Genomic DNA, 25,609 nt, shown 5'->3' with positions numbered 1-25,609 from the left:
CCAGGAGGTGATGGCCAAAGCAAAAAGCTGCAGAGACAAATGTCCTGAAAGGCTGGGCTCTGGATATGAGGGAAATGGCCTGTGTGGGGCTGTGAGAGCCGTGAGCTTCTTTGCAAAGCCTCTGGCTCCCCGGTGGCCATTTGGAGCTGCCCGGGTCCACACATAGCAATGGCAATTTCTGAGGGCATTTCCTCCAGCCTGCCCAGTCTAACCTAAGAACTGGGATTTGCTGGTGGGGGGCGATGCCATCCGTGGGCTCGCCGTGCCCTCTTGCGGCAGGGGGCTGCTAAAAAAACACCATCGGGGTCCCTCTGCTCCTGCTCCCCAAGGACTGGGATGGCAGGGACAAGGCTGAGGGGGCCCTGTCAGGGGGTGGTAGTTAAGGGAGGGCTAACAGCAGGGCGAGGCGTGGTGAGGTGACCCTCCCGCAGTCTCCTAATACGATTTATTTGGCAAGTAAGCACCGGGTACAATTTATATTTTTGCTGCTTTTTAAAGTTTGGCATTGTTTTTCCCCTCAGCCCACCGCCCTCTTGGTGGTCACCCATCCAGCTGTCAGCCCCACAGGACCCTGCTTAGCTTGCGGGGCGCAGCGGTGCCGCGCGAAGTAGGTCAGGGCTCGCGGGAGCCCCGCCCAGCAGCGGCGCCGCTCCGGCACCGCGCATGCGCCCACACGGCTCCCGCGCCGCGCATGCGCGGCTCCGGGGTAAACACTTCCCGCCCCACCCACCCCGCCTCCCCCCTCCGCGCCGCTTCCCTACACAAAGCCGACCGCGCATGCGCGCTCCCCCTCCCCGCACCTGCGTGCTGCCCCGCCACCTCCTCCCCCCTCCCGGAGGGGCACTCCGCGCATGCGCATCGCGCCCCCGCCTTCCCCGCGCGCGTGCGCCGCGAGCTCCCCCCACCTTCCCCCTCCCCCCGCCGGCCTTCTGAGCATGCGCGGTGCGCGCCGCGCACCTCTCCGCGCATGCGCGGTGCGCGCCCCCCCCTCAGTCCGTGAGGTAACTCCCGCCGCGCCGCCCGCCCGCCCTCAGTCTCTCGGCGCCGCTCGGGCCGCACGGGGCCGGCAGCGCGGCGGGGGCTGTTAGGCCGCGGCGGAAAGCTCCGTGCCGGTGGGGGCCTCTTCGCGGAGCGGAGCGGTCGGGGCCGGCTCCCCGCGCAGGCGCAGGGCCCCGTAAACAGGAAGCGGCGGCCTCCGGGGCGGCGGCGGAGACAAAGGGGCCCGGCCAGGCCCGGCCCGGAGAGCGGGGGTGCTGGCGGCGGGCGGCAGGATGGTGCAGAAGGACGGGCAGGCGGCGCTCGAGGAGCCCCAGGGCAGCCCCAACCCGGCCGCGGTGCCCGGAGCTCCCTTAGAGCCGCCGGGAGCTGCCGCTGCCGCTGCTGTGGGGCCGGTACAGGGGGGCGAGGAGACCGACACCGAGACGGAGACGGCGCTGGGCTCCCGCCGCTTCCTCTGCGGCGTCGTGGAAGGTGAGGGACGGAGGGGCTGCTCCCCTCCCCCTCCCCTCCTCCACCTCCTCCTCCTTCCCCCGCCGCCTCCGCCCCGTGGTGCGCGGGTTTTGGCCGCTAGAGAGGGCTTTGGGGCGGGGAGGAGCCGCGGCTGCCGGGCGGGGCGGCTGCTGCTGCTGCTGCTGGCCCCGTGGCGGCTGGGACTGGGAGCCGCTCGCTGGCAGGGAGAGCCCTCGGAGGGGCGAGGGCAGGCCTGGCTGGGGGGCTGGGGCACGGCCGCTGCTCGCTTGGTGCGTTAAAGGGGGAAGAAGGAGGGAGAAAGGAGCTGCCGTGCGGTTATCGCAGTTCTGCATGCTCTTCCTGCACGCCAGAGGCTCGCATTCGGTTTCCTGCAAAGGGAATAGGTGATCACAGAGACATCTGCTCTGGAATTAATATTAAACGCTCCCTGTTCTCCGCAGTAATGCAGCGTAACGCTTTAATTGTGCTGCACAACGGTGCTTGTTCTGTATGCTGGCATAGGGGCGTTATTAAGAGATTTAAATTGTTCTAGAAGCTTCGCAATAAAGGGACTTATTCTGTTTCTCAGTAATTACAGAATATACGTGCATTTCTGGCAGGTTGGTTAAGGTAGATATTTGAAAGCCAGCAAGAAAAATGGTTTGCTCCCTACGTAAATGTTGGCTTGGAATAGCTCTGAATTCCTGCCGACTGCTATTATTTTTGTACCTATAATGAATCTCCAGCAGGAGACCAAAATGATTAACAGATGGAATAGAGTGTGAAGCAGGCAGTTTATCAAAGTCAGTATCTGCACTGCTTGCAGAATGCCTTTTGTTCATATCTTTAAAAGAGAAGGCCATTTGGCTCTAGCAAATGTCCTCGTGCAGAGCGCGGTAGGCCCGGTTAATGCCTTTAGTTTTTAGCATTGCTAGAGCTTAAATACAGTCAGCATGGAGAGAAATTCCTCAGCCTAAATATTAAACTTCTTTCCTTAAAGAAAGATGCTTTGGAGATAGGCAACAAAAAACAAGGATATAGATTGTGGCAGGGTGGTTTCTCACACTCCTGCCAGTATACCTTGACCGTGGTATCACACATTCATCCGGGAATGTGTCAAAGCAGCTGTGTGTATCATAACCATCCTTCTGTTGTCTTAATTACCTTGTAGACCTCCTTTGCATGTGTTTTGGTGCAGCTGCTGTAAACAGAGGTGTTCTTGGCTACGCTGTAAAACAAAGCGAGAAAATGGCCCCTGCCCACTGAAGCAGTCTAGTGCTAGCCAGGAGCTTTCCGTTTAACCTTAAAAATGTGTACAGAGAAAAGGATTAAGGGATTTTAAAAACAAAAGAAGCAGTTGCGGTGAATGAGGTAAACAGTAGTGGGTGAAAAATAATGGTCTCTTTAGTGACGCAGGAAAATTACAGGGTTCAGAGAAAGCAGGGATTAACTTCAGGAGTGAGGATACACACTTGGACACGGTGCAGCAGTTACACCATGTCTCTTGTCTGTGTTAATTAAAGCAGTGAGCTGGAGAGCCTGCATGTTTTTCTTGCAAGGGATGTGGGGGGCAGGAAATAAGGGAGATATCAGGTAAGGATACTGGGTGTGCAGTCCAAGAGTGGGAAGAACTTGTAATGCGTCCAGTGCACCGTTCTGGGAGTAATAGTATTTAAGAGAGTCCTGGATGCAAAGCCATGGTGCTCAGCCTCCAAGAGATCCTAGCTTTTAATAATGGAGAGCGTGGCACCTGGGATCAAGTGTTTGACGTGATCTGTTGCCTTTGTATGACCCTGCCATGCAGTCTTGAGGGATCAATACAAAAGAGGTCGATTTTAGGTAGAAGCGTCCCAGGATTGTCATCAGCTGGTGACATCAGTAATGTAAGAGATGTGATGACAGACGGAAGAACTGTATCAGTTCTGATTAACGTGTTCTCCTCAGCTCCTATTGAACCAGGTTTTGGTGTGTTCTTTGTGTCTCGTTTTGTTTTATAGGAGGCTTCTGCTCTACTTCAATTTACTAGGTGTGAAACAATAGCATCGTAAGGAAGACAAATTGTTGTGCACGAGTTATGAGATGTGGGCGGTGCTGACTGGATATCGCAGTAATGCTTTCCGTTTGTGGATTGTTGAGCTTCCTCGGGGCAGCATTAGTAAGAATTAGATAACGAGTGAAAACAAGAAATTTGTTCTGGGTGAAATGATTTTGTAGTCTCTTATGCATTGCAACTGCTCTCTTGTTTGTTGCTCTGTTTAATTGCCCTTGGTTTGTCACCTAGCAGTGTCAGTGAGAAGCACTAGTTAGCCTTGCCACTTTGTCGTGCCAATTAGCCTAAGTTCACTTTCTGGGAGGCTAATTTTTAAAACTTGAGCCTGCTTTAAGCTTCTTAAAGTGAGTGTTGGTCACTTAGGTAAATGAAATACTTAAGACATAGAAAATGCTTCAGTTGCATTCAGGCCGTAGGAGGGCATTTTTGGCCTTATTAAGAGCAGATATATATATATTTACAGTGGTGAATAGCTCTGAAAATGAAGATATCTACCTTTTGAACTGATGTTCTGTGGGAACTTGTGAGCTCTGTGTATTAGGAACATCATTCATCATTCGTGTTTGGAAATAAGAGCTTATTAAATTTCAGTGTTATTTTAATCTTGGGTCTTTGCACAGGCTGCCAAGCCGAAGCTTTGTTTTGAAGTGCCCACTTGTGATGGGACTGTTTGCACAGAGGTCTAAGTGAATTTACTTGAACAAAAATAGATTGAGAGTGCTTTTTAAAGTGTTATGTTTCTAGAATGGAAGGAATTTAAACCAGAATCCATTAAAATATTTGTAGAAATACATGACTGTGAAGATAGAATATTCTAAAATTACTTGTGTAGGTGTTTTTATATGATTATTCAAAGACATTGTTAGCTTGTGAAGATGTGGGCATTTGGGAAGTAAAAATATCAACATCAGAGTTAATTTTGACAAGAAGCCTGTTAATCTGAATAAAAAGAATGAAAACCGAAGCATTTTATTGGCTCTTGCACATTTTAAATTACTTATCTACCTCAGTATGCATTTGTATACTATGTGTTTGTATTTAGAATCCTAATCTGTATCAACAGCTGAGTGTTTTTGAGCTGGTAAATATTTCCAGTATTTGTTATAATCAAATTACCTTATAGGTGTCTGGAGTGATAGCTTAATTAGGTTCTGACTGCTCAGTCCGCCCCTGAAATAATGCTGACTTGACTTGAGAAGGGCATCTGCTCAGGAATACAGCTTGGATTCTGAAAATTAATTGCTTCCATGCCCAAAATTATCAGGCCTCGAATCATAAGAAATTAAATATGTTATAATTGCATTTTAAATTTAGATCAGCTTAGTTTATTACACTTTCCTAATGCTGTGGAGCTAGATTTTTGTTTTTGCTTGGGGAAGCTTTTTGATGAGTGTTCAGAAGTAGCTTATTGGCAGAGAAGAAGATGGTTGTAATAGAATATTTCACAGAGCAGGCATTATCTAACATCTAACCGGATAACTTTAATCTTATTTCCTCTAGGATTTTATGGAAGACCTTGGGTTATGGAGCAGAGGAAAGAACTTTTTAGAAGGCAAGTCATGCTTCTTCTCGCTGCAGCACATTCCAGTATAATATAATCATAATCTTCCACTTGGAACAACAATTCTCTTCAGGCCTAACCTAGAGCAACCTTTTACGTAGTGCCTGTTCCGGGGTATTCACCTTCCTATCTTGCTAATTGCATTTATCAGATACCAGGTGTATGCAGAGTTCATAAAAATGTGATTTGATCTTATAGCACAATATTCAGTGAAGAGGAAAAAAAAAAAAAAAGGCCTGATAATTAAATCGAATAAAACATAGGATTTCTGAACTTGTAGATTGCTCTCTCAATTAAGGCTCTTATCCTCTGTTCTTAGACTTCAGAAGTGGGGACTAAATACATACTTGTATGCTCCAAAGGATGACTACAAGCACAGGATGTTCTGGCGAGAAATGTACTCTGTGGAGGAAGCGGGTAATTACTTTTATTTCCCCTCTGCACTTTTGATACGTAGATTGTTTTTAATGAATTGGTCACTGCTGCATACGCTTGTGCATTTAATCACGGTAGCCAGTTCCAAAAGTGAGCTGAGACCTGTTCTCAGTACCCTGCAGCTGTATTTAATGGAGTTATGTTAGAAGCATGGATTTGCTTCTTTTAACTGTGACTCCACAGATGACTCCTAAAACTGCTTTTCAGGCTTTGTCTCAGTAAATTTACCTTTTTTTCAGGAAAAGGTTGCTTAGAATTGTTCCTCTGGCTCTTGATCATCTGGGCCATATTATGAAACAGAATTATTTGCTTCAGAAACTAAAAAGATTGAGAGAATAGTATGCCCTTCTATGTGATTCATTATGTTCTTGTCTCAGTGAAGAGAGTACCGGTTAGAAAAGCAGCTTCTGGCTAGTCAGAACATAAAAGATCTGTGTAAAAGGTGCTGTGAGGCTTTTTATCCACCCCTGGCTTTTACAGGATCTACAGTGGTATTTTTTTCTTGTGGGATTATCATTGTCCTTGGGTGAGGGGAAAAAGATACCCACTCGAAATTAAATAATCCTTGGATGCCACTTTGAATCACTACAGAAATTTAGGGGGTACCACAAGATAGCTTCCAATAACAATATTGTTAAATGCTCTATAACTAATTCTCTCCATTTATTGCATGGAAGATTAATTTTTTTTTCCTAAAACAGCTAGTTCTGCCCTGTGATATTAAGAAAGCCCTTTTCATGTGTACCAAGCTTCAGTCAAGGGAATAGCATGTGAACTAGCGTCATGCAGGGTGATATTACTGCATTGGATTGTCTCTTAGTATGCATGATAGAAGTAGAAAAAATGAGTAATGGTTCTAGAACTGTTGGCGTGCACGCCGTAGAAACAGACTGCATCCATATTTGTCACACAACATTGAGATCAAGAGAATTTTTAAAATATCTTTTAAAAAATTAATGTGGAAAATAACACTGGGTCAGTTCTGTTCCTTTTGGCATCATTTCTGTGAACTCTTAAGTACTTTGGCACTCTTTACTGTGTTAGTTTTCAGGAATTTCAGCAAATGCCTCGATTTATTTTTACTGCAGTAACACTGGCTTCCGCACTTTAAAATTTACATATAATTGAGATTTGGTTATTGGAGCATACCTCTGAAATATTGGAATTTGATTTTCAGAGCAGCTAATGACCCTAATAGCAGCTGCACGAGAACATGAAATAGAGTTCATTTATGCAATCTCGCCTGGACTTGACATCACTTTCTCAAATCCCAAAGAGGTATCCACATTGAAACGCAAGCTGGACCAGGTAAATGACACACACGCTTACTGCAGTTACACTGCTGCTTCATTTGAAAACCTCGGTGCCTTACTTGCTCTTGCACGTTTTTCCTAGCTGCTTTGATGTTTTCAGCACTAGCATTAGTTCGGGTGCCCTAGTGAACAATTTGAATGGGTGCGTTTGGATTATGTTGCAGAAATGACCATTGATCATCTAGATTGAAAATAAAGTCTTTTATCAGATTCTGAAAGCTGTTCTGGGGACGTTGTCTTCAGAATATTTTAGGACCTCAAAGCTAAGACGCATTTACAAAGCAAGAACTCTTGTCCACAATAAATCCTTCAGAGGTAGACCTGACATGTATATATGCTTTGTTCTCGTAATTAACTCTTCTCCTTTGTCCGAGTGCTGTTACGGAGTTAGTTTGCTCTTTTCCAGCTGTCTGTTCAGTGAGATCAGCTTAGATTGTAAAAACTGGAACAGATTGCAAGTCTTCAGAGACGTTGAGAAAAGCGGAGCGGTGGATCAGAGACAGGCGTTCATTGTGAACAGTTAACAAAGCCTGTCTTGTCTCTCGTGCCTTTTCTCCCCCGTTTCTGTATCTTTTCCTTTGTACAAGTTTATAAACTGAAGAATAATTCCTCAAATGTTTTTTCTATTTTTTAAATGTTTTATGCTCTTGTAAATTCAGATTAGATTTCAAAAGTCTATAGTTTGTTTTTGTTTCTTTTAATAAGCTTTTACTCTTGTCTCTTATATTAGGTTTCCCAGTTTGGCTGCAGATCTTTTGCACTGCTGTTTGATGATATTGATCACAACATGTGTGCAGCAGACAAAGAAGTTTTCAGTTCCTTTGCTCATGCTCAAGTCTCAATAACAAATGAAATTTTTCAATATCTAGGAGAACCGGACACATTCCTTTTCTGTCCTACAGGTAAAACGAGATGAATTCATTCAGGCGTAAAGGAGGGGGCCTGTTATCTGACTGTTAGAAAAGCTGGTTTAACATTTCATCACTGCTTTAAGGATTATTTTGGGGTCATATGAAGAAATGGACCTCTAAAGAAAGGTTGAAGTGGTTCAAATATATGTGGAGGTTTTTCCAAATCTGCACATCTCTGAAAAGCTTATTGCCAAGCAAAGAGGGCGGCTTGATAGAATGGTTCAGTAAGTTTGAACCAAAAACAAGGTTAAACTTACACTTCTAATTGGCATGTAGCAGTCTGTTTCCTTTTTCGTTTGGGATAGCTATTAGTTTGAGAATTTTTTAAAAATAGAGATACAGCACATGGCACCAAGCCTGCTGGAGTTCAAGCAGTGTTTGGACAACGGCCCTTTGGGGACCTCTGAGTTGGACTAAGTGATTCTTGTGAATTCCTTCTAACTCAGATATTCTCTGATTTATTTGCTTCTTTCACTGGTACCAAGTTTTAGTAAGATTACCTGCTTTTACTCATTACCGATTTGTTTTTTTTGTTTCTGAAATATCAGATGACTCTCAGGTCTGATCACTGCTTTTACTTTTTTTCAGATTTTAAGCTTCATCTAACACCTATAAGAATATCTTATTGTACGGGTGACAATATTACTAGGTTTGGTGTCACAGGTTATTGGAAGGCAAATTCAGTTCAGTAGCCATGTAATTACTTCATCTCCTTGCCTGTGATACTTCGGTTCTGTTGCAGATTTCCTCTTTGAACAAATCACGTTCTGTTTTTTAAAAGTTTATTTGCACTTTATAATCAGTCTTGTGGTTTCTAATTCTCTTGCATGTTGTCTGCAGTAACATGCACTTATTTTTTTCCTTAATTTTGATAGTTGAGCAATTTTTTACTTTCTGATGTTTTTGCTGTGTATCATTTATAATCTCCTTTCTATCTAGACTTGTTGGGCTTTGGGGATTTTATTGAGGCTTCACTTCTCATGTGATAGTGTGTGACACATGTGCACCTTACTGATAAGTGATGTTCTCTTTTCCTTTGCAGAGTACTGCGGAACTTTTTGTTACCCAAATGTCGCCCAGTCTCCGTATTTACGGACTGTAGGAGAAAAGTTGCTCCCTGGCATCGACGTGTTATGGACAGGTAAAAGTAACTGGGTTATTTGTCTTAAATTCAGAGTTGGTGTTACCATAAGTCTTAAAAACAAAGAAACCAACCCAGCAAAAAGCCACCTGCTGTCCATCTACGCAGGGTGGGAGATGTATATGCAAATCCTGCTGATTGATCATCCTGTTTCACTCTTAGGTCCGAAAGTTGTATCCAAAGACATTCCAGTAGAGTCCATTGAAGAAGTTTCTAAGATCATCAGGAGAGCACCAGTTATCTGGGATAACATTCATGCTAACGATTATGATCAAAAGAGGCTTTTTCTTGGACCTTACAAAGGTCGGTCAACCGAGCTCATCCCTCGACTAAAGGGAGTTTTGACCAATCCAAACTGTGAATTTGAAGCCAATTACGTTGCTATTCACACGCTTGCAACCTGGTACAAGTCTAACATGAACGGAGTGAGGAAAGATGTGGTAATGAGTAAGTATGCATAACTTCTTGCTGCAGCATATGTTTAACCATATACATCATACTGATTTTTGATTATTCTAGCCCTTTCTTACTGGCTGTCTCTTTTTAAGATAGCGTTTTCTATACTGTAAGTGAAGGAAGATGGTTGCCTGAAAAATAGCAAGCATCCAGATTGTTTACTGAGTGCTTTTTATAATGTGCTACGGATGCTTCTCAGGAAATCAATAAAAGCAATGATAGTAGCTTAAATTTGACAGAAGTGACCATGGGTCTTATTTCATTGTAATAGAAACAGATTGGATTAAAAGAGAAACTGGATGCCAGAATGACTAATTTCTGTATCCTGTTTCTGGGCTGACGGAGGTGACCGTAGTTTTCTATTTTGTCTTAGTGGGATGTAATTCCTTGTCCTTCCTTGTGAAGTAAGGCTGTTTGAGAGCTCTTAAGTGACTTTTCTAACATCTTTTTACATGTATTTTAAATAAACTTCGCATGTTAACGTTTTTTTTTTATACACTTCTATCCGTAGCTGATACGGAAGACAGTACGGTTTCTATCCAGATTAAACTGGAAAATGAGGGGAGTGATGAAGACATTGAAACAGATGTTCTCTACAGCCCACAAATGGCCCTGAAGCTGGCCTTAACGGAATGGCTACAGGAATTTGGGGTACCTCAACAATACAGCAGTGAGTTTGATTTTAGTATCATTCTGGTAGAAAAATGTCATTAAATGACCAGTTCGTGTATTTAGATTAAAACTATTTTACAGATGGCAGCAATCTGTATACTTTTCAGTTGTATTTACTACCTTACTTAGTGGGGAAACCTTAATAAAGACAGACGGCTTACATTCTGCAGTGTGCCTGTAGTGGCCCAATTGATCAGCTGAAGTACCAATCAAGTATGATCCTCTGACATTTCTGATACAAGACAGGGACGAGTTTGGATCTTGTTGGTCTCAGTTGTTACTAGACTTCCATGGGACCTCAGAAAATCGAGTAGCTTTTTTTTGAAGAGAGTATTACAGATGACTGTAAACAATAGTACTGCCCCAGAAGAGTCCACGTTCTCCCTGTTGCTTTGAGCTGGCTTTGTTTATTTGAGTTTCTGTCTCTAGAAACCACTTGGGTTCCTTCCAGCATTGTACACCTTTTTTTTTTTCTTGTAGCAATGGGAGCTTGGTATCTGAGGTAAAATCTGTTTCTCTCAAACATAGGTTTTGGGTCATCAGAGTGCCCTTCTCTGATAACTCATGGTAGAGCTGGAAGAACATCTGATTTCCATCTCTACTCTATCAAATTATCCTTTTCAGCTGCTGTAGTGTTTCAGAGCTTTCTAAATCTCAACTGCAGCAAAAACATGGAATGAGGAGTGGTAGTCAAGGTGTCATTTTCTTTTGCATTCATGGAGTTGCTTGGGACGATACCTCTTAAAATCACATAGTCCAAATCCTCTGCTCAAGCAGGGTTGGCCGGAACAGGTTGCCCAAGACCTTTTCAAGCTGAGCTTTCAGTACCTTCATTTCCCTAGGTTAAAGATGTTTTTGCGTTTGGAGTACTTAAGCATCCTTTTATTTTGAAGTCTATTCTCTATAGAAATAGAAACATCAGGTCAGTTGATACAGAGGAAAAAAGTTAACTTCAAAAGCTTTTTATTCTGTCGTAGTCAGAATTGATGCTAGCAGTACACATTAACTATTTTTTGTAACTTTTTTCCCCTCCTCCTTATCTTTGCTTAGTGGTTATCTGAAGGGGGAGCTTGCCAAAATGCGAAGTCTGTAGTTAGAATTACAGTGACAGAAGCCAATAGGCAAAGTGCCAGAAGGGAGCTGCACTGATTGGATGCTGCGACAGCAGAACCATCCATGATTTGCAGAAGTTGCTGTTTTGAATGGTAGTTGGCAGATACTGAAAACTTTAAACTTGTTTCTTCTTATTCTCAGGTAGGCAAGTGGCCCACAGTGGAGCTAAAACTACTGTAGGGGATGTAGGGCCTCTGGTGGCACCATCCTCTTTAAATGCAGCAACTGTGGTTACCACAGTTTACCAAGAACCCATCATGAGTCAGGGGGCAGCGCTGAGCAGCGAGTCGCCAGCTTTGGTAAAAGAGGAAGAGAAGAAGCAATCTGATGAGGAGCCAATGGACATGGTTGTGGAAAAACAAGATGACGCAGACAAGAATGCTAATCAGATTTTGACAGATATTGCTGAAGCAAAGATGGCAGAGGAGTTGAAGCCAATGGATACTGATAAGGAGAGCATAGCTGAATCCAAGTCCCCAGAGATGTCTATGCAGGAAGACTCTGGTAGTGACATTGCCCCTATGCAGACTGATGAACAGATTAACAAAGACCAGTTTGTGCCTGGGCCAAACGAAAAGCCTCTCTACACGGTAGAACCAGTGACTTTAGAGGACTTGCAGCTTCTTGCTGACTTGTTTTATCTCCCTTACGAGCATGGGCCCAAAGGTGCACAGATGCTGAGAGAATTCCAGTGGCTCAGAGCAAATAGCAGTGTTGTCAGTGTTAATTGCAAAGGAAAGGATGCTGAAAAAGTGAGTGTCACCTAATCTTGTTTCTCTCCTTTTAAATCAAAATCCTGAGCAATATTGTCTGTTGTCTGCAATGGAAATGGATGTTCTGTTTCCTAGAAGCTGAAGGGTAGTGTGTAACTAACCACAGGTCACAGTAACTGTTCTAAGTGGTGTAGCACTGAAGGCAGCTCTGTGTCTGCATTTGGACAGTGATCCCTGTACTGGCTTCACTTCTAACAGCAGTAGAGAATACCTGTGAGTCACATGTGGTGTGATATTTTTGCTGATAGAACAAAATTAGCGAATTGCATAGTCATCCTTCATATGTAGACAAAGCCGTGTTTGATCTTGTGGATCTTTTGCCTCCATCCATAGATAGAAGAATGGCGTAACCGGGCAGCTAAGTTTGAAGAGATGTGCAGCTTGGTGATGGGAATGTTCACTCGCCTCTCCAATTGTGCCAACAGGACAATCCTGTATGACATGTACTCCTACGTCTGGGATATCAAGAGTATTATGTCAATGGTGAAATCTTTTGTGCAGTGGTTAGGTAGGTGCATTGGGAGCCACTATAATCCCAGATAGCATATCTTTTTTTTGTGTTTTTAATTAGCCCACGGGGAAAACAAAGTGTTATGCAGATGTGTTTTCTTGAACATGGGGTCTGGTTTGACCCTGTTTTAAAGGTTTTCCTGTCTCGCTATTTGAAGCAACGATGCTGTGAATTTGCTTTGGTATTAAAGTGAAGTCTGCTGGATGCTTAAGATTGGAGACCTTGATTTTCTTCTTGGGCTAATGAAACTTGAATCTCATCTGACACGTAAGTGTTGACTTTAACTTACTCTTGACTGAATGCACACTGGACTATGCCACGCAACTCCCTGGGTATCCTGGTATATGATTGGAAATGACGCTACGAAATGTGACCACATCAGCCACCTGCTGCTTGCTCTGTCGCGGTGACATTACTGCTGTCTTCAAAGGAACAATTGCAGAAGCGACCTTTCAGTGGGCCTGGCCAAGAGGAAGCCGATCCTCCCAGCCCTGTGCGCATGCGAGCTTTAGCTTAAGGCTATTCTGGTGCAAAATAGCTTCCTTTAAACACTTTCCAAATTGCCTTTTTTTATTTTTTTTGCAGAGGGTGGAAACTGTGGAGCTCTCTAGACCGATTTAGTCTGAAACTTAAACTGATTTTTAAATGCGCTTTTTTTTTTTCTGAAAAATTTTTTGGGGGATCCTGAGTTGGCAGATAGCACCAGCATGGCCTGGGTAATTTTAGTGACCTCATTTCACTTTCAGGTTCCAATCCACCTGTAAGGAATATGCTGTGGACTTGCTTGACATACACAGCAGGCAGCAAAGCTGATGGTCTTATGTCACACTTCTTGTAGCTGTCAAAAAAAAAAACAACTCACAGTGGTTAACCATTACACAACCTTGGTCTAGTCCTAGTGTTTGGATTGTTGTTAAGTCATACTCTTAAATGCTGAGAAGTTTAAATAGGAACAGAGTAGACCTATTAAGTCATCAAGTCAGTTCTGACTCAATTTCATTAGTTTTGTGCTTATTAAATATCTGATCTCTGTACTTATGGTTGATTAATTGAGAAAGAAAATGAGCTTTTAGAACTGCCTTAGGCAAAGTACAGAGAAGAAAACTATCTTGGAAGGGAAGCCAGTAAATTAACATCTCTGCCTTTAGCGGGTATGTATTCTTAAGACCAGTGTAACACAACTCCCCCAACTTTACTATTCTTGCTGTATGTTGACCTTCACCTATGAAGAATACTCTTTTCTTGACAACCTAATCTGTTTAAAACTCTAGACCAAAGCTTTAGAGGACACAAGAATCACTGCTGTCTTTATAAAGATAGAGAGCCCAACTTATGACTTGCATTTCAGAATTTTGGCTGAAATAACTTCTGATATTCCGTGTCCCTGTAAAGTTGAGTTCAAGTCTTAAATGCATCAGATACTTGGAATAGTTTGCCTTAAGCTAACTCTGTAAATACCAGCTCTTAACTTTGGCACTGCCCTTTGCAGTACTGAAACCGGCATTAGAGAGTTGAAAAATTAAATTTAAGAGTTTTTGATGCATACTGTTAAATAGACAGTTAAATAATGCTTCTGTGAGAGGAGGTATTTTTGTCTTTAACTTGCATTTTATCATTAATATGAGTACATACGGAGCGAAGTACGTGCCAAATCCAAACAAATTAGTTTTCACAATGGTGTGCTTAATGGTCCACTGAACATTCATTTTTCACCTCTCCTCCCAAGTCCAGCTAGCATTCAGTCCCTTAAATTAGTGTGGCTGTACAGTACTATGGATTACTAATGACTTCTATTGTCTTCTTCCCCATTGTGTACAGATGGGAGAATCCTCAGCACAAGTATCTTCTGCTATTGGATGGACAGCGCCAGATGTTCGCAGCGCGTCGTCATTAATTAATTAAAATGGAAAGGTTTTGTCTGTGAGGCAGCTCAGATAGATTAGATATGTGATAGGCATGAACTGAAGTCACATTTGCGCAGCGACTAAGGCATTAACTATGTTTTTCATTTATACAGCTCTTCATTCACGCAGCTCCTTACTGTAATAATTGGAAGTGCTAGTTAAGTTGTAGTCTCAAAGGAGAGACAGATACTGTCTTCCAAGTTATTGACTAAATTCCCTTGTGAAGGGAATTCTTTTATGTGAGAACTCTAAAATGTGGGAACAGACTAAAATCAAATTCTGATTTTTGGATCACTTCTGATATTTGTCCATCCTTAGGGTAGTTTGTATTCATATTCCTAAACTCTCATAAACGTCAAACTTGGCACACTTTGGGACTCTCTGACTAGCACAACACACTTGTCTGTACTGATCTAGGACTGTTACTTGAACAGGAGTTAAACTGCTGTCTACAAAAGGAAAAGAGTATTTGCGCTGCTCATCTTGTCAGAAAATTAGGCAGGTAATTCCCATTCGAGATACTGCACATCTTTTAAGTCCCCCAGCAGAGTTGTCATTTACGATGGCCATCGAAGGCTGTGGTGCCTTGCTAGTGGAACAGTATTAAAAGTCAAACAGCTAGTGGAAGCTTCTTTTATTAAAAAAAAAAAAAGTGTAAACTAATGCTGAGCACTTTTTAATGGGCCTGCTGTGGCTGGTTGTTCAACAGGGACCCTGGTTCCTCTTGATATGCTTGAAGGCAAAAAAACAAGAGGCTGAAAAAGCAGAGCTAGTATTATCTATGGCAAACAGGATGTACTAGTTTAAATAGTGGTAACTGGAATTAACTCACAGCTTAGTTTTTTTAACTTGCCAACAGCATTGTGAAGGTGTGGCCAGGATTATGTAAATACGTTTAGTCTCTTTGAAGAATGCTGTTTCATACAATTGTCCTGGCTGTCCGAGCTGTTCCAGACTGCACATATTGCCGGTCCTAGTTTTCTGACAAGATTAGAAACAATAATTACTAAAATGTGACTTCAGAAAGGTCCATTTCTTTCAAGGGGCTGTGATAATGGGATTTTATTTGGTCTTCAGCTGCTAAAAATTTACAGCATTAGTTTTTGAGACAAGCAGCTTCCAAGATGTTCTCTTTTTGGAAACGAAACATTTCTGCCACGAATGGGCAAACAAAAGAATGTACAAAAAGCCTGGTGAGGTGGTGCGATTGTATGTAGCACCATTCTTGTGCTTTCTGGTCCGGAATGAGATGTGTTATTAAAAACTAGTTCTTAAAACTAGTCTGTTACATAACATCAAAAGCTGCATTTAGTGCATGAGCACAAAATCTGTATAAATTATACATTATTACAGCCTCTACCAAACCCCTGGACTATAGCTCAGTTAGAGAGCTTTTTCCACAAGTGTGTTAGTTTTTTGCACATGTAAGACACCCAGGAAATCCCCCTTCTCGTAACATTCTCCGCTTGGATCTGATCTCAACAGGGTGTCGTAGTCAATCTTCAGCACAGTTCTTAAGTGGAGACCAAGAACCCTGGGCCTTTAGAGGTGGTCTAGCAGGAGAGTTCCAGGTATCAATATGACTTCACAACTGAATGACATTTTCTTTGTTTTATGAGAAACCTTTTGTTGCACATCAGAGGTCTGGAAGGATTGGTCTGCCGAAGGCTTTCTGGTCCAAAGCCCATTAGCCTTACAGCTTGGTTTAAAATAATTTTCCTCCCCTTTCTACAGTAATTTCTCAAGGAGATGCTGCCTGTCCCACGCGCATGCGAAGCGCAGCGGCTTTAGTTGTACATTTCACATTGTTTCTTTGCAGGTCGCACAGCATTTTTATCTGCGCCCGCAATTGCACAATGCGCGCATGCTTGTCTGCCAATGGGAATTCCATGAGCAAAAAAAGGGATAGTGATGCAAATTTTGGCTCCTCTCTAAATAAAGCTGTAACGCCTTTTGTTGGAAAGATTTCAATTGGCAAATGCTCAAAAATCTGTTTATGCCATGTTCGAATTTGTTCATGGATTTTTCAGGTGCTATACTTTTCCCCCTTCACAGGTGCTCTGCGCGCAGCAAATTGAATCAGCGCATTGCTTTTGGGATAAAGCGTCTCCTCTGGCCAGTTAACCCTCTTCAGACCAAACCTTTCCTCCTGACATTCTATGTTCCTGTGCAGAGATAGTGTAGATATGATTGGTAAAAGTATTTTAAAGTAGATAAGATTAACAGACTCTTAATATGCTGTTTGAATTGCATATTTTAAAACACCAATTGGATATTTCCTATTCAAGTAAGGTCTTTGCATTTGTAAAGCCTACCAACCCCACCTTCTTCTGGGGTGCCTGCAAGTAGCAAATGTTAATTTGGGAGTCTGCAGTGCACGCCCAAGAGCGATGGGTTGTTGGTGTTCATACACTTATATCAAGTATTTTGTTTTCACAGCGTTTGCTACCTATTGATGGGGCAAATGACCTCTTTTTTCAACCACCTCCATTAACGCCTACTTCCAAGGTGTACACCATAAGACCCTACTTTCCTAAAGATGAGGTAATTGCTTTTGGCTCTTATTGTTGTTACTGATACATTTAATGCTGGTTCCTACTGAGTCCCTTCAGCCCGTAAGGAAACAGATATACTGATATCTTGCACAAATAAATGCAGGCTCACAGGAAAATGGAGGTTAAGTGACTTGCCTACCATTCAGCAGCCAGCTGTACAACAGTACAGCTATACCCACAGCTTGATTCCCAGTCTCCCACCCTACCCATCCTTTTTTTTTTTTTATGTGATGCCTTACTTATTTCTGAACAGTAAGTTAAAATTATTCCCTGCTAGTAGTGGAACTGTTGCTGTGGGAACACACGCAGTGACTTAACTGTAGAGGTGGGTGTGTATACCTGCTCACTTAGTAATCATTCTGGTAATTCCTGGTGTTTTCAGAGCTACGTAGGCAGAACTTTGAGTTGATACTGCATCTCAAAGTGTAGTTGTGAAAGTGTGTTATTTCAGCTATTATTCAGACTTTTCTAACCGATTTTTGAAAGGATTTTTAATTGAGTCTGTCTTGGAGCATTTGATTTTTGAAACAGGAATTTTGTATTAATCTTCGATTACAAGAGTTTTTTTCCCCCCTATGTCCCTCAACAAATCTGTAATGCGGCTTCATTCATACTGTCTCAACATGAATACTTTAAATTGATGGGGCAAGTCAGCACCCTTTATGAATATAATTTAAACAATGTAAAGATTAATGTGGCTTAAACTTTGCTTTTGCAGCTACCTTGAAATGAAACATGTTTAATTTGAAACATAACTGTCTAGGTTGTTTGCCCCAGCCTAATTGAATCCTGACTTTGAAGCCCATCAGACAGACTGAGCTATCGTATGAAGACTTGTCTTTTGTCTGCTAGCTTTCGTCTAGCTCTGTCCTGTACTGTTCATGGGCAGCAAAGTGGTCCTTTTCAATACCTTAATTCAGGACTGTACTTAAGCTACTTTTGTAAAAATGTGAAATGTGTGGCTTTTCTTATATAAAACGTGACTGATTCAAGTTTTCCCTTTTGAAGAGATTCAGCTAAAAGCTTTATAAATTGAAGAAGTCCATCAGGATGCACCTGTCCTTCAATGGTTAAATTTATTGCACTGAAACCTTGAAGATCTTGAAAAGCAATTTTTTTAATCAACGGTATTGTGATGTGCACTGAATGGTAACTAATACTCAGGATTAATCTCCTGCTGTAGCAACATGGAGGAAGTTGATCCCCAGCTTTTCTTTCCCTGCCATTGAACTTAACCACAGTGTTTTTGATAGGCAACTTTGAGTTAACTTTGAAGGAGGAAAAAAATAATTAAAAATCAGTCCTTTCTTATTGATGTGCACTCCTGTTCTGTATAACCTGTATTTCTGTCAGTACTAGTTTACAATAGAGCTCTTAATGAAATCTCTAAAACAAAATTGTTATCCTTTGAGTTCAGTGACTTAAAATCATCTGCTCTCTCCTCTTAGGCATCTGTATATAAGATCTGCAGAGAAATGTATGCTGATGGAGCTGATCAACCTTTCCATAGCTTGCCAGACTTAATTGGAGACAAGTACGTATTAGAAATGAACAACCTGACAGAAGTGTTTCTGAAGGGTGAAGTCCTGACACCGAATTTAATTTGAATTTTAAGAAGTATGCATGTGTATGTAGAACAAAAACCTCTTCTGATTCAAAAAAAGAAAAATCTGCACTCCGTAGTCCTTAAGAAATTGAAGTTTTAGTTTCTGAAAGATACTTCTATCACTTATGTGCCGGTTTATGCTCCAGTCACCTGCTGTGAGCTGTTAGAAAGAAGATTGAGCAGAGACCTCTATTCTGAAACATGTGCATCATAATATCATATTGCTTCAGATTTTGTGAAAGTATATCGTGCCTGTCTGTAGTCTGTGGTTACCCTTTGGTATGTTTTGCAGCCTCGTTTGGTTCGTGGTTCTTCAAAAAATTTAAAATTCTTTTTGAGGACCAATCTACCAGTCAGCAACCTGAAGTTTTTTTCTGAAATACATTTTATTACTTGCCTGCATTGCCATTTTAAAACAATGACAAGTGAGATGAAGGTTTTTTAAAAAGCATTATAGCTCATTTCTACTCATTCTGTAGCTCAAGATACTTTGAATATTTTTACTGTCTCGAGTGATTATTTTAGATGGAACTCTTTTATAGAGGCTGCTCCGTGAGTGACAGGAAGATAGTTACAAGATGATGCGTAACAGGTCTCAAAAAACAAAAAGAACAGGGAGGTAATAGCAGCAGATAAAATGACACACAACATGAAGAAAGTTTGTCTGGTGAGTCAAAAGAGCAGTATGTAAAGAATTAAATTGTGGGATCCTGAGCTGCTGCTGCTCGTTGCTGAGTTTTGACAGTGTATCAGTCTGCTAATTAATGCATTGTAGAAGCTTAATTGCATTGCTGGAGGACTGTGTCGCTTTTTTGGATGACCCCAGAGTTTCCTCCAGAGTATCTGAACAGCATACCTGTTCAAATTGATCTTCTGACTGACTGAATTTGGATGCTTTCTGCAGGTTAGTGGGAGGTCTACTCACTCTCAGCCTGGATTACTGCTTCGTCTTGGAAGATGAGGATGGCATATGTGGCTATGCTTTGGGAACAGTTGATGTGACTCCTTTCATTAAAAAATGCAAAATGTCTTGGATCCCTTTCATGCAAGAAAAATATACTAAACCAAATAGTGACAAGGAGCTGTCTGAGGCAGAGGTTGGTATAACCCATGAGATAAGAATTGTGTGCTGAATTGTGCTCATCTTTCTTTCAGAGGCAGGCCTTTCCATTTATTTTACATGTTGTGCTTGTGTAATTCAATTTTGATATCTTTCTGTAGTCTTTGAGCATGGTGTCTGGTATCTGTGACGCTGGTATTACTAACTACAAGTCAGATATACTTGTGTGCTGTAATGTGCCCATGAGGTGTACTTCAGTAGAAATGGCTGCAATAGGTATATGGTAAAATCTGGGAAGTGCAGAGTGAAAGGAACTTTCAAACCAGCAGAGAATGTTAGCTTATAAAAGACTACATATTTGAAAATAAAGGATCACGTATTCTCCAGCAGTATGGGGTATCAGTTTCTGCATTCTATAAGCAGGGCCAAGGCCTGAGAGTCACGTTAGTTTAAGTATGGAAACAAAATGAAAGAGCAATCTAGTTCTTGATGTTAAAATCCATGAGGTGGTTGTGATAGCTGTAAACAGTGCATGTAAAAATGACATCTTGCATATAGCAAGTGCTAAAGATCGATATGTTGAATTGGTTTTGGAAGAAATTAGGAAGTAAGGTTACTGAACTGTCAGAAATCATGAAAATTCTAGTTGATGCATTCTTTTCAAGAAAAGAAATCTGCTTAATGTTCAGAAATGCTCCTTATTTGCATGCTGAAGGAAGTCTGGACAAAGCTGTAGCAGAAGCAGGCACAGAAACATCACTTCTTAGCCTTTCTTTCCCTTGCAAGCTTTGGGATGACCTCGCAGTCAATGACAAAATGCTGATAGCGTAAGAATTAGGAGTTGCCCTTTCATTCATTCACTAAAAAAAAAAAACCAACTAACCCTATTGTGAAAATCAGCCACTACTTACATGTATGTTCAATAAAGGAGAAAGGGAAGTAGTTTTTTCTTTCTTTTTTTTTTTTTTTAAACAAACAAACAAACAAAAACACCACCAACAAACTTGCAGCAAATGGTGTTCTTTCCAAATGTCACTGTTCTTGAGTTGGGTATGACTAGAAAGTGTAATTGCTCAACTACAGTTGTTGAAGTGGTGCTAATTCTTCAGTTTATAAGTTTCCTGACTTTATTCTTCTACATTGCAGTGTGTTGAATCAAGGGGAATGTATTTAAACTTGATCTGAAAAAAAAAAAAATGCACATAAGTTACTAATGTTATGAGTCCTCGTGTGACGAAGCCTTAATTCTGGCTTTTACGACAGCAGCTTTTAATTCCATGAGAAACAAAGTTAGGTAGATTTTTTTTACTTTAGCCAATGTTCCCTAAAGATTTTAAAATTCAGTAACCAGCAGGGAAAATGAGTGTGTTTCATTTTGGCTTTGTCTACTTTTGTTTTGCCTCATGCAACTGTTCAGTTCCCATGTTATCTGATGTCATGCTCTCAAAAACCTTTCAGGGCAATTTTGGAGCCTTTAGTGATTAACAGTATCCTTCAGTGATAAAGCTAGAAACAAATTTGTCTTTGTTGGGGCAAACAGTGTAAATAATTGCATAGGCCTTAGAGATGGTTCTGTGCTGCTGTGAGCCAATGAATATGTGTGGAAGGAGGATAGGGCACTTAAAACTAGCCATCAGGTAGACTATCAGGTGTAGCTGAAAAGTGTGCTGATTTAGAGGTGTACTCACTGAGCAAAACAGCTTTCCTTAAAGCCAAATGAAAATGAAAAGCTGAATAATGAATGTCTGTTAACCATATTCTTTTCAGAAAATAATGCTAAGCTTCCATGAAGAGCAGGAAGTGTTGCCAGAATCATTCCTTGCCAACTTCCCATCATTGATAAAGATTGATATCCACAAAAAAGTGACAGATCCAAGCGTGGCCAAAAGTATGATGGCCTGCCTGCTCTCTTCTCTAAAGGCTAATGGTAAGCTTATTGCACTCAGGATTGCTTGCTTCCTAATTACATGTTAGTTCTGGGATGCAGGACAAATTTGGGATCATTACACTAATATGCTGTTAATCTCAGCCTGAGACTGGATTCTTAACATAGTTGGCATTCTAGATTTAGGTAACTCATTATAAAAGACTTTTGGATAGTTAACTTATGCTTCTGTCTTCAGTAAGAGGCAGCTTTTTGCCTTAGCTGTTATCCTGCAAATTAGAAGATAGGAAGAACTGAGGGAGCAATTTGGCAATGAAAGCACGTTTTGTTGCATCTTGAACAATACACAAATATTCATATCTCCTCTGCTGGCAGTGATACTTATTTGTGGCAGTGTGCCATGGTGAATGATTACCAAAACCTTCGATATGGAGAAGTTCTTGGCCATCTGCCTCACTGCACACCTGATGTTCACAGGTCTTCTGTGCTATTTGATACCGTCCTGTAGTGCTGTTTTCTCAGTCAATGTTAGGGTTTCAGGATGCTTTGATGTGAAATAAGATGTTCAGAGGGAGGTGGTTTGTCCAAACCAACAGGATACCTGCACTACGCAGTCCCTTTGGGGAATGGTCAGCTACATTGCCATAAATCTGGTCTCTTTGGGGGCACTGTGCTGCATATGGAAATGGATCAGTGATTTTTATTGGGTTTAAATGTCAAACTAGGCGGGAGCTCTAATAATATTTGATGTCTGTGCTTTTTACGATAATTCTCCCTTACTGTTTTGTCTGTCTTCCCTCTTCAGGCTCCCGTGGGGCTTTTTGTGAAGTGAGACCAGACGATAAAAGAATCCTGGAATTTTACAGCAAGCTGGGTTGTTTTGAAATTGCTAAAATGGAAGGATTTCCAAAGGATGTTGTTATCCTTGGGAGAAGCCTGTGAAGTGCTTGACAGTGAACTGTTCCAGTACTGTAGTCCCTTAACAGCTGGGCAGGTAGTGGTGGGGATCTTCATATGGTCTAGCTGCACAAAGCCAGCAATAAGCCAGCTTGGTAGAGGGGGCTATGCGAAAATCACCCATCACACGTGCAGACTATGATTTGTTGGAAGGGGATAATGCTGCTGAAAACACTGTTTTAACAAAGAGAAACCTTGTCCTCTCCTGGTCGTGTGTGAAGTGCCAAGGAATCTTGCATGGGCTATAGCTTCTCGGAGGAATCCCTCTCAATCGGCGTTGTGGTCGACGACAGTTCTCTGCATTCAAGCATCAGAAGTGGTCTCTATCAGAAGTACCTGTAAAGATGCAGTTTTGTTTCTGTTGTAGAGTAGGATGCAACTGGAAGTTGCGGAAATGGGAGGGATTACTTGTGTCAATCAGCAAATTTAAAGATAAGTAGCTACAGTTCTGTTTTTGACTATCTTTATGCTTGTTGATAAAGCAATGACCCATTGTCACTTCTAATGACCATTGGTTCAAGCTTTGTGCTTTGTTAGGGACAAATGTGCAGTGGTCTGTGGCAGAAGTCACTTAATGACAAACTTGTAAATTTCAGTGTATATAAACTTAGCTGTATGCTGACTAACTTTTTGTTTACCAGTTTTTGTAACTTTTTCTTTTAAAAAGTGAAAAGGTATAGGTCCAAGATGGCACTTTTGAATAACAAAACCACAATGGAGAGCGAATTTGTCCTCAGCACTGACCTGTTTTACTTTTCTTTTTACACTGTGCCTCGTGTCCAGGGCTAGAAACTGACCATCTTGGGTAAGGGGTGCTGATCCCAACGGATCCTTCCTTCAGATGTCAGTTTATTCCCCGCAAGGCTGCCGCTGCTCGAGGCTGTCATCATTCTGGGACTGAAACAGCAATTCACAGGGTGGTCTGCTGAACCTGTCAATTTTGGTGGCATTAGTACAGAATTGTGGATGGAAGATGGTGAGAGGGAGAGAGCTGGCCCACAGCTGGGATTTATCCTTGGAACAGTCACCATGTTTCAAAGCCTGTTCGTACTAGTTTGATTAAATCAGGGTCTTCAAGTCCTGCACATTTGTATCAGATAACTTTTCTATGAGAAATGCCACAATAAGCACATTTTTACACATTATTTAAATGGTTACCTACTTTTAAATGTTCCAAGAATTTAATGTTTTTATCCAGGTCTGACATGTTTGGCTATGTGATAAAAATCAACATGGTATGGGATCTGGTAGCGAGGTAGTTGTGTCATTTGTGAAATCAGCATTTCACAGAAGTCCCAGTGTCCAAGATATGTGATTGGCCAACGGTATACACCTCGCAGTACCTTGCTTCTTTCACCTGCTGCCATCAGCTGTCTTAATCTTCCTTTTGAAGTTTCCTGGGGTATTTCAGTGGTGCGCAAAGGAAGTTCAGTTCCTTATATGAGCTTCCATCTGCAGAGAAGTTACGCAGCCTATAACGAACGGCATTAAGACTACAGTAATGTTGTCTGCAACCTGTAAGGAGATGCTGTGGTTGGCCTTCCGGTACAGTCACGTGCAGGATTATTTTTTTTTTCCTTTGCAGAATGTGAACAATTTTTTAATGCGGTAGCAAAATATTTAAGTTGCAACAAGTTCATTTCATTTTTTTTTAGAGAGAGGTACGGGGTTGTGCTATGGGATTTCATGTAAGTCAGAGCTGAATGCCACTAGTTTTTAATCCAGCTTTGAGTGCATGTTGAGTAGCTGATACCTTGGTTTATCAGGTGGGAGAGGTTTTTTTTTTTTGTTGTTTGTTTCTTCATGGATACCAGAGTCAACTTATTTTATCTGGATTCATAGCATTACAGCATAGGATGCTTGTGGCCTTATTTCTTGGCTCTTAAGGAACTGCCACATTTTCTCTTCGTATGACTTTGTTATTATTATAGAAGTTAATTGTATAAGCCTATGGAATGTCAGGCCAATACCATCATTCTAGGATTGTAAAGTGATACGTTGACATATCTTTCATGGTTAAGAATTTTCATTAAGGTTGGAATGCCACTTTCATTAATCTGTTTTTAGATCAACAGTATCTGTAGCAGAAAAAACGACCTGTAAAACTGTATTTGAAGACCATGCAAGAAATAGAATAAAAATTGAGAAGTGAATGTAAATAAGAAACGTGTATTTTTGTTGTGTGAGGTTCCTGAACCAAAAATGCCTCGGCAGTGTGTTGCATCACGCCATGTGTGATCAGCTGTCACAGAAGCTTCTCGTGGGTTTTGGTGGTGGCAATGTTGCATGGTGGACACTTACCTGTGCTGATGCTTATCATAGCAGATCCTTCAAAAATATTCACTCCAAAATCTTCAGAGTGGCAGTGCTCAATTGAATGTTACCTGTTTTTGTAAAAATCTGTTTTTTTCAAGGCAATCTTTGGTGTCTGGTAAAGCTGGTGGGAACTTTGTTGCAACATCACTTGTTTACCCTTTCATGCCTTTTTCTTTCCTAGCCAGCAGCTGGTTTTTGAGAGTTACTGAAACCCAAATCAGCCTGGCAGCGGCAACAAAATGAGGAAGAAAATACCCAGGGAATGGGCTAAAGCAAGCAACTTCCTGCATAGAAGAATTACCACCAAGCAAAAGAGATCAGTTTTACAGCCAAGTAAAAGGGTGTATTTAATTATTAAAAAAAAAAAAAAAAAAAAAGCTTTTGGTTAACGGCATTTCACAAGAATGGCTTTAACATCCTTTCACCTGCCATAGAAGTTCACGGTTATGTGTAGAACATAATATTCAAACTAAGTAGGGAGATAAGTAATTAAAATCTTTTCTCCTAATCCAGTAAGCACGTGTTACATTAAAATGATTCTTTTCCTTCAGAATATCAGGTGTTGCATGTAGCTATCTGTGGTGTTGAAGCCTTTCTCGTGAAGTTGCAGCAGAAATGGCAGTGACTTGGCTATGTCCAAAGTAAGCCAACTGCAAAATGGGAAGGTCTTGGATCACACCCTTCCTCAAATGCGTGCTGTGAATCAAGTATGCAAAAGCAATTGAAAATACAGGGAGGCTGTTTTGATTAAATGCAGCAGCCACTGCTCTGTCACGGAATTAGAGCACTGAAGAGATCACTGAGCATGGGAAGTGCTTGAAAATTGGCATAAGTGTTCTTCAATTGATTCAGCAATGAAATGAAAATTACTTGACTAGGTAAGTATTGGCAGATAGCCTTAGCAGCAGAGGAAATAATCTCTCAAATTAGCAATTGCAGCT

General features: G+C 41.6%; 1 protein-coding gene across 1 annotated transcript; it reads left to right on the top strand.

Moving 5' to 3' along the window:
• Nucleotides 1-986: 986 nt before the first annotated feature.
• OGA (O-GlcNAcase) lies at nt 987-25,609 on the top strand. Its single transcript, XM_082764565.1, has 16 exons — nt 987-1,470; nt 5,000-5,051; nt 5,380-5,477; nt 6,673-6,803; nt 7,539-7,710; nt 8,762-8,860; nt 9,023-9,307; nt 9,828-9,986; nt 11,243-11,853; nt 12,208-12,382; nt 15,775-15,860; nt 16,729-16,833; nt 18,293-18,378; nt 19,355-19,547; nt 21,278-21,437; nt 22,201-25,609. The coding sequence occupies exons 1-16, from the start codon at nt 1,272-1,274 to the stop codon at nt 22,335-22,337; spliced, it is 2,748 nt and encodes a 915-aa protein (XP_082620691.1). The 5' UTR covers nt 987-1,271; the 3' UTR covers nt 22,338-25,609.

Source organism: Aythya marila (genome assembly GCF_965140915.1).
Source record: "Aythya marila genome assembly, chromosome: 7".
In the NCBI taxonomy this organism is placed as follows: domain Eukaryota; kingdom Metazoa; phylum Chordata; class Aves; order Anseriformes; family Anatidae; genus Aythya; species Aythya marila.
The sequence above is the reverse complement of the archived record's forward strand: the minus strand, read 5'-3'. Positions and strand labels throughout refer to the sequence as shown.

Coding starts and splice junctions, on each gene's coding strand:
- OGA (XM_082764565.1), top strand. CDS start 1,272: ATGGTGCAGAAGGACGGGCAGGCGGCGCTCGAGGAGCCCCAGGGCAGC. Junction 5,052..5,379: donor AGGAAAGAACTTTTTAGAAG/GCAAGTCATGCT, acceptor CTCTGTTCTTAG/ACTTCAGAAGTGGGGACTAA. Junction 21,438..22,200: donor CTCTTCTCTAAAGGCTAATG/GTAAGCTTATTG, acceptor TTCCCTCTTCAG/GCTCCCGTGGGGCTTTTTGT.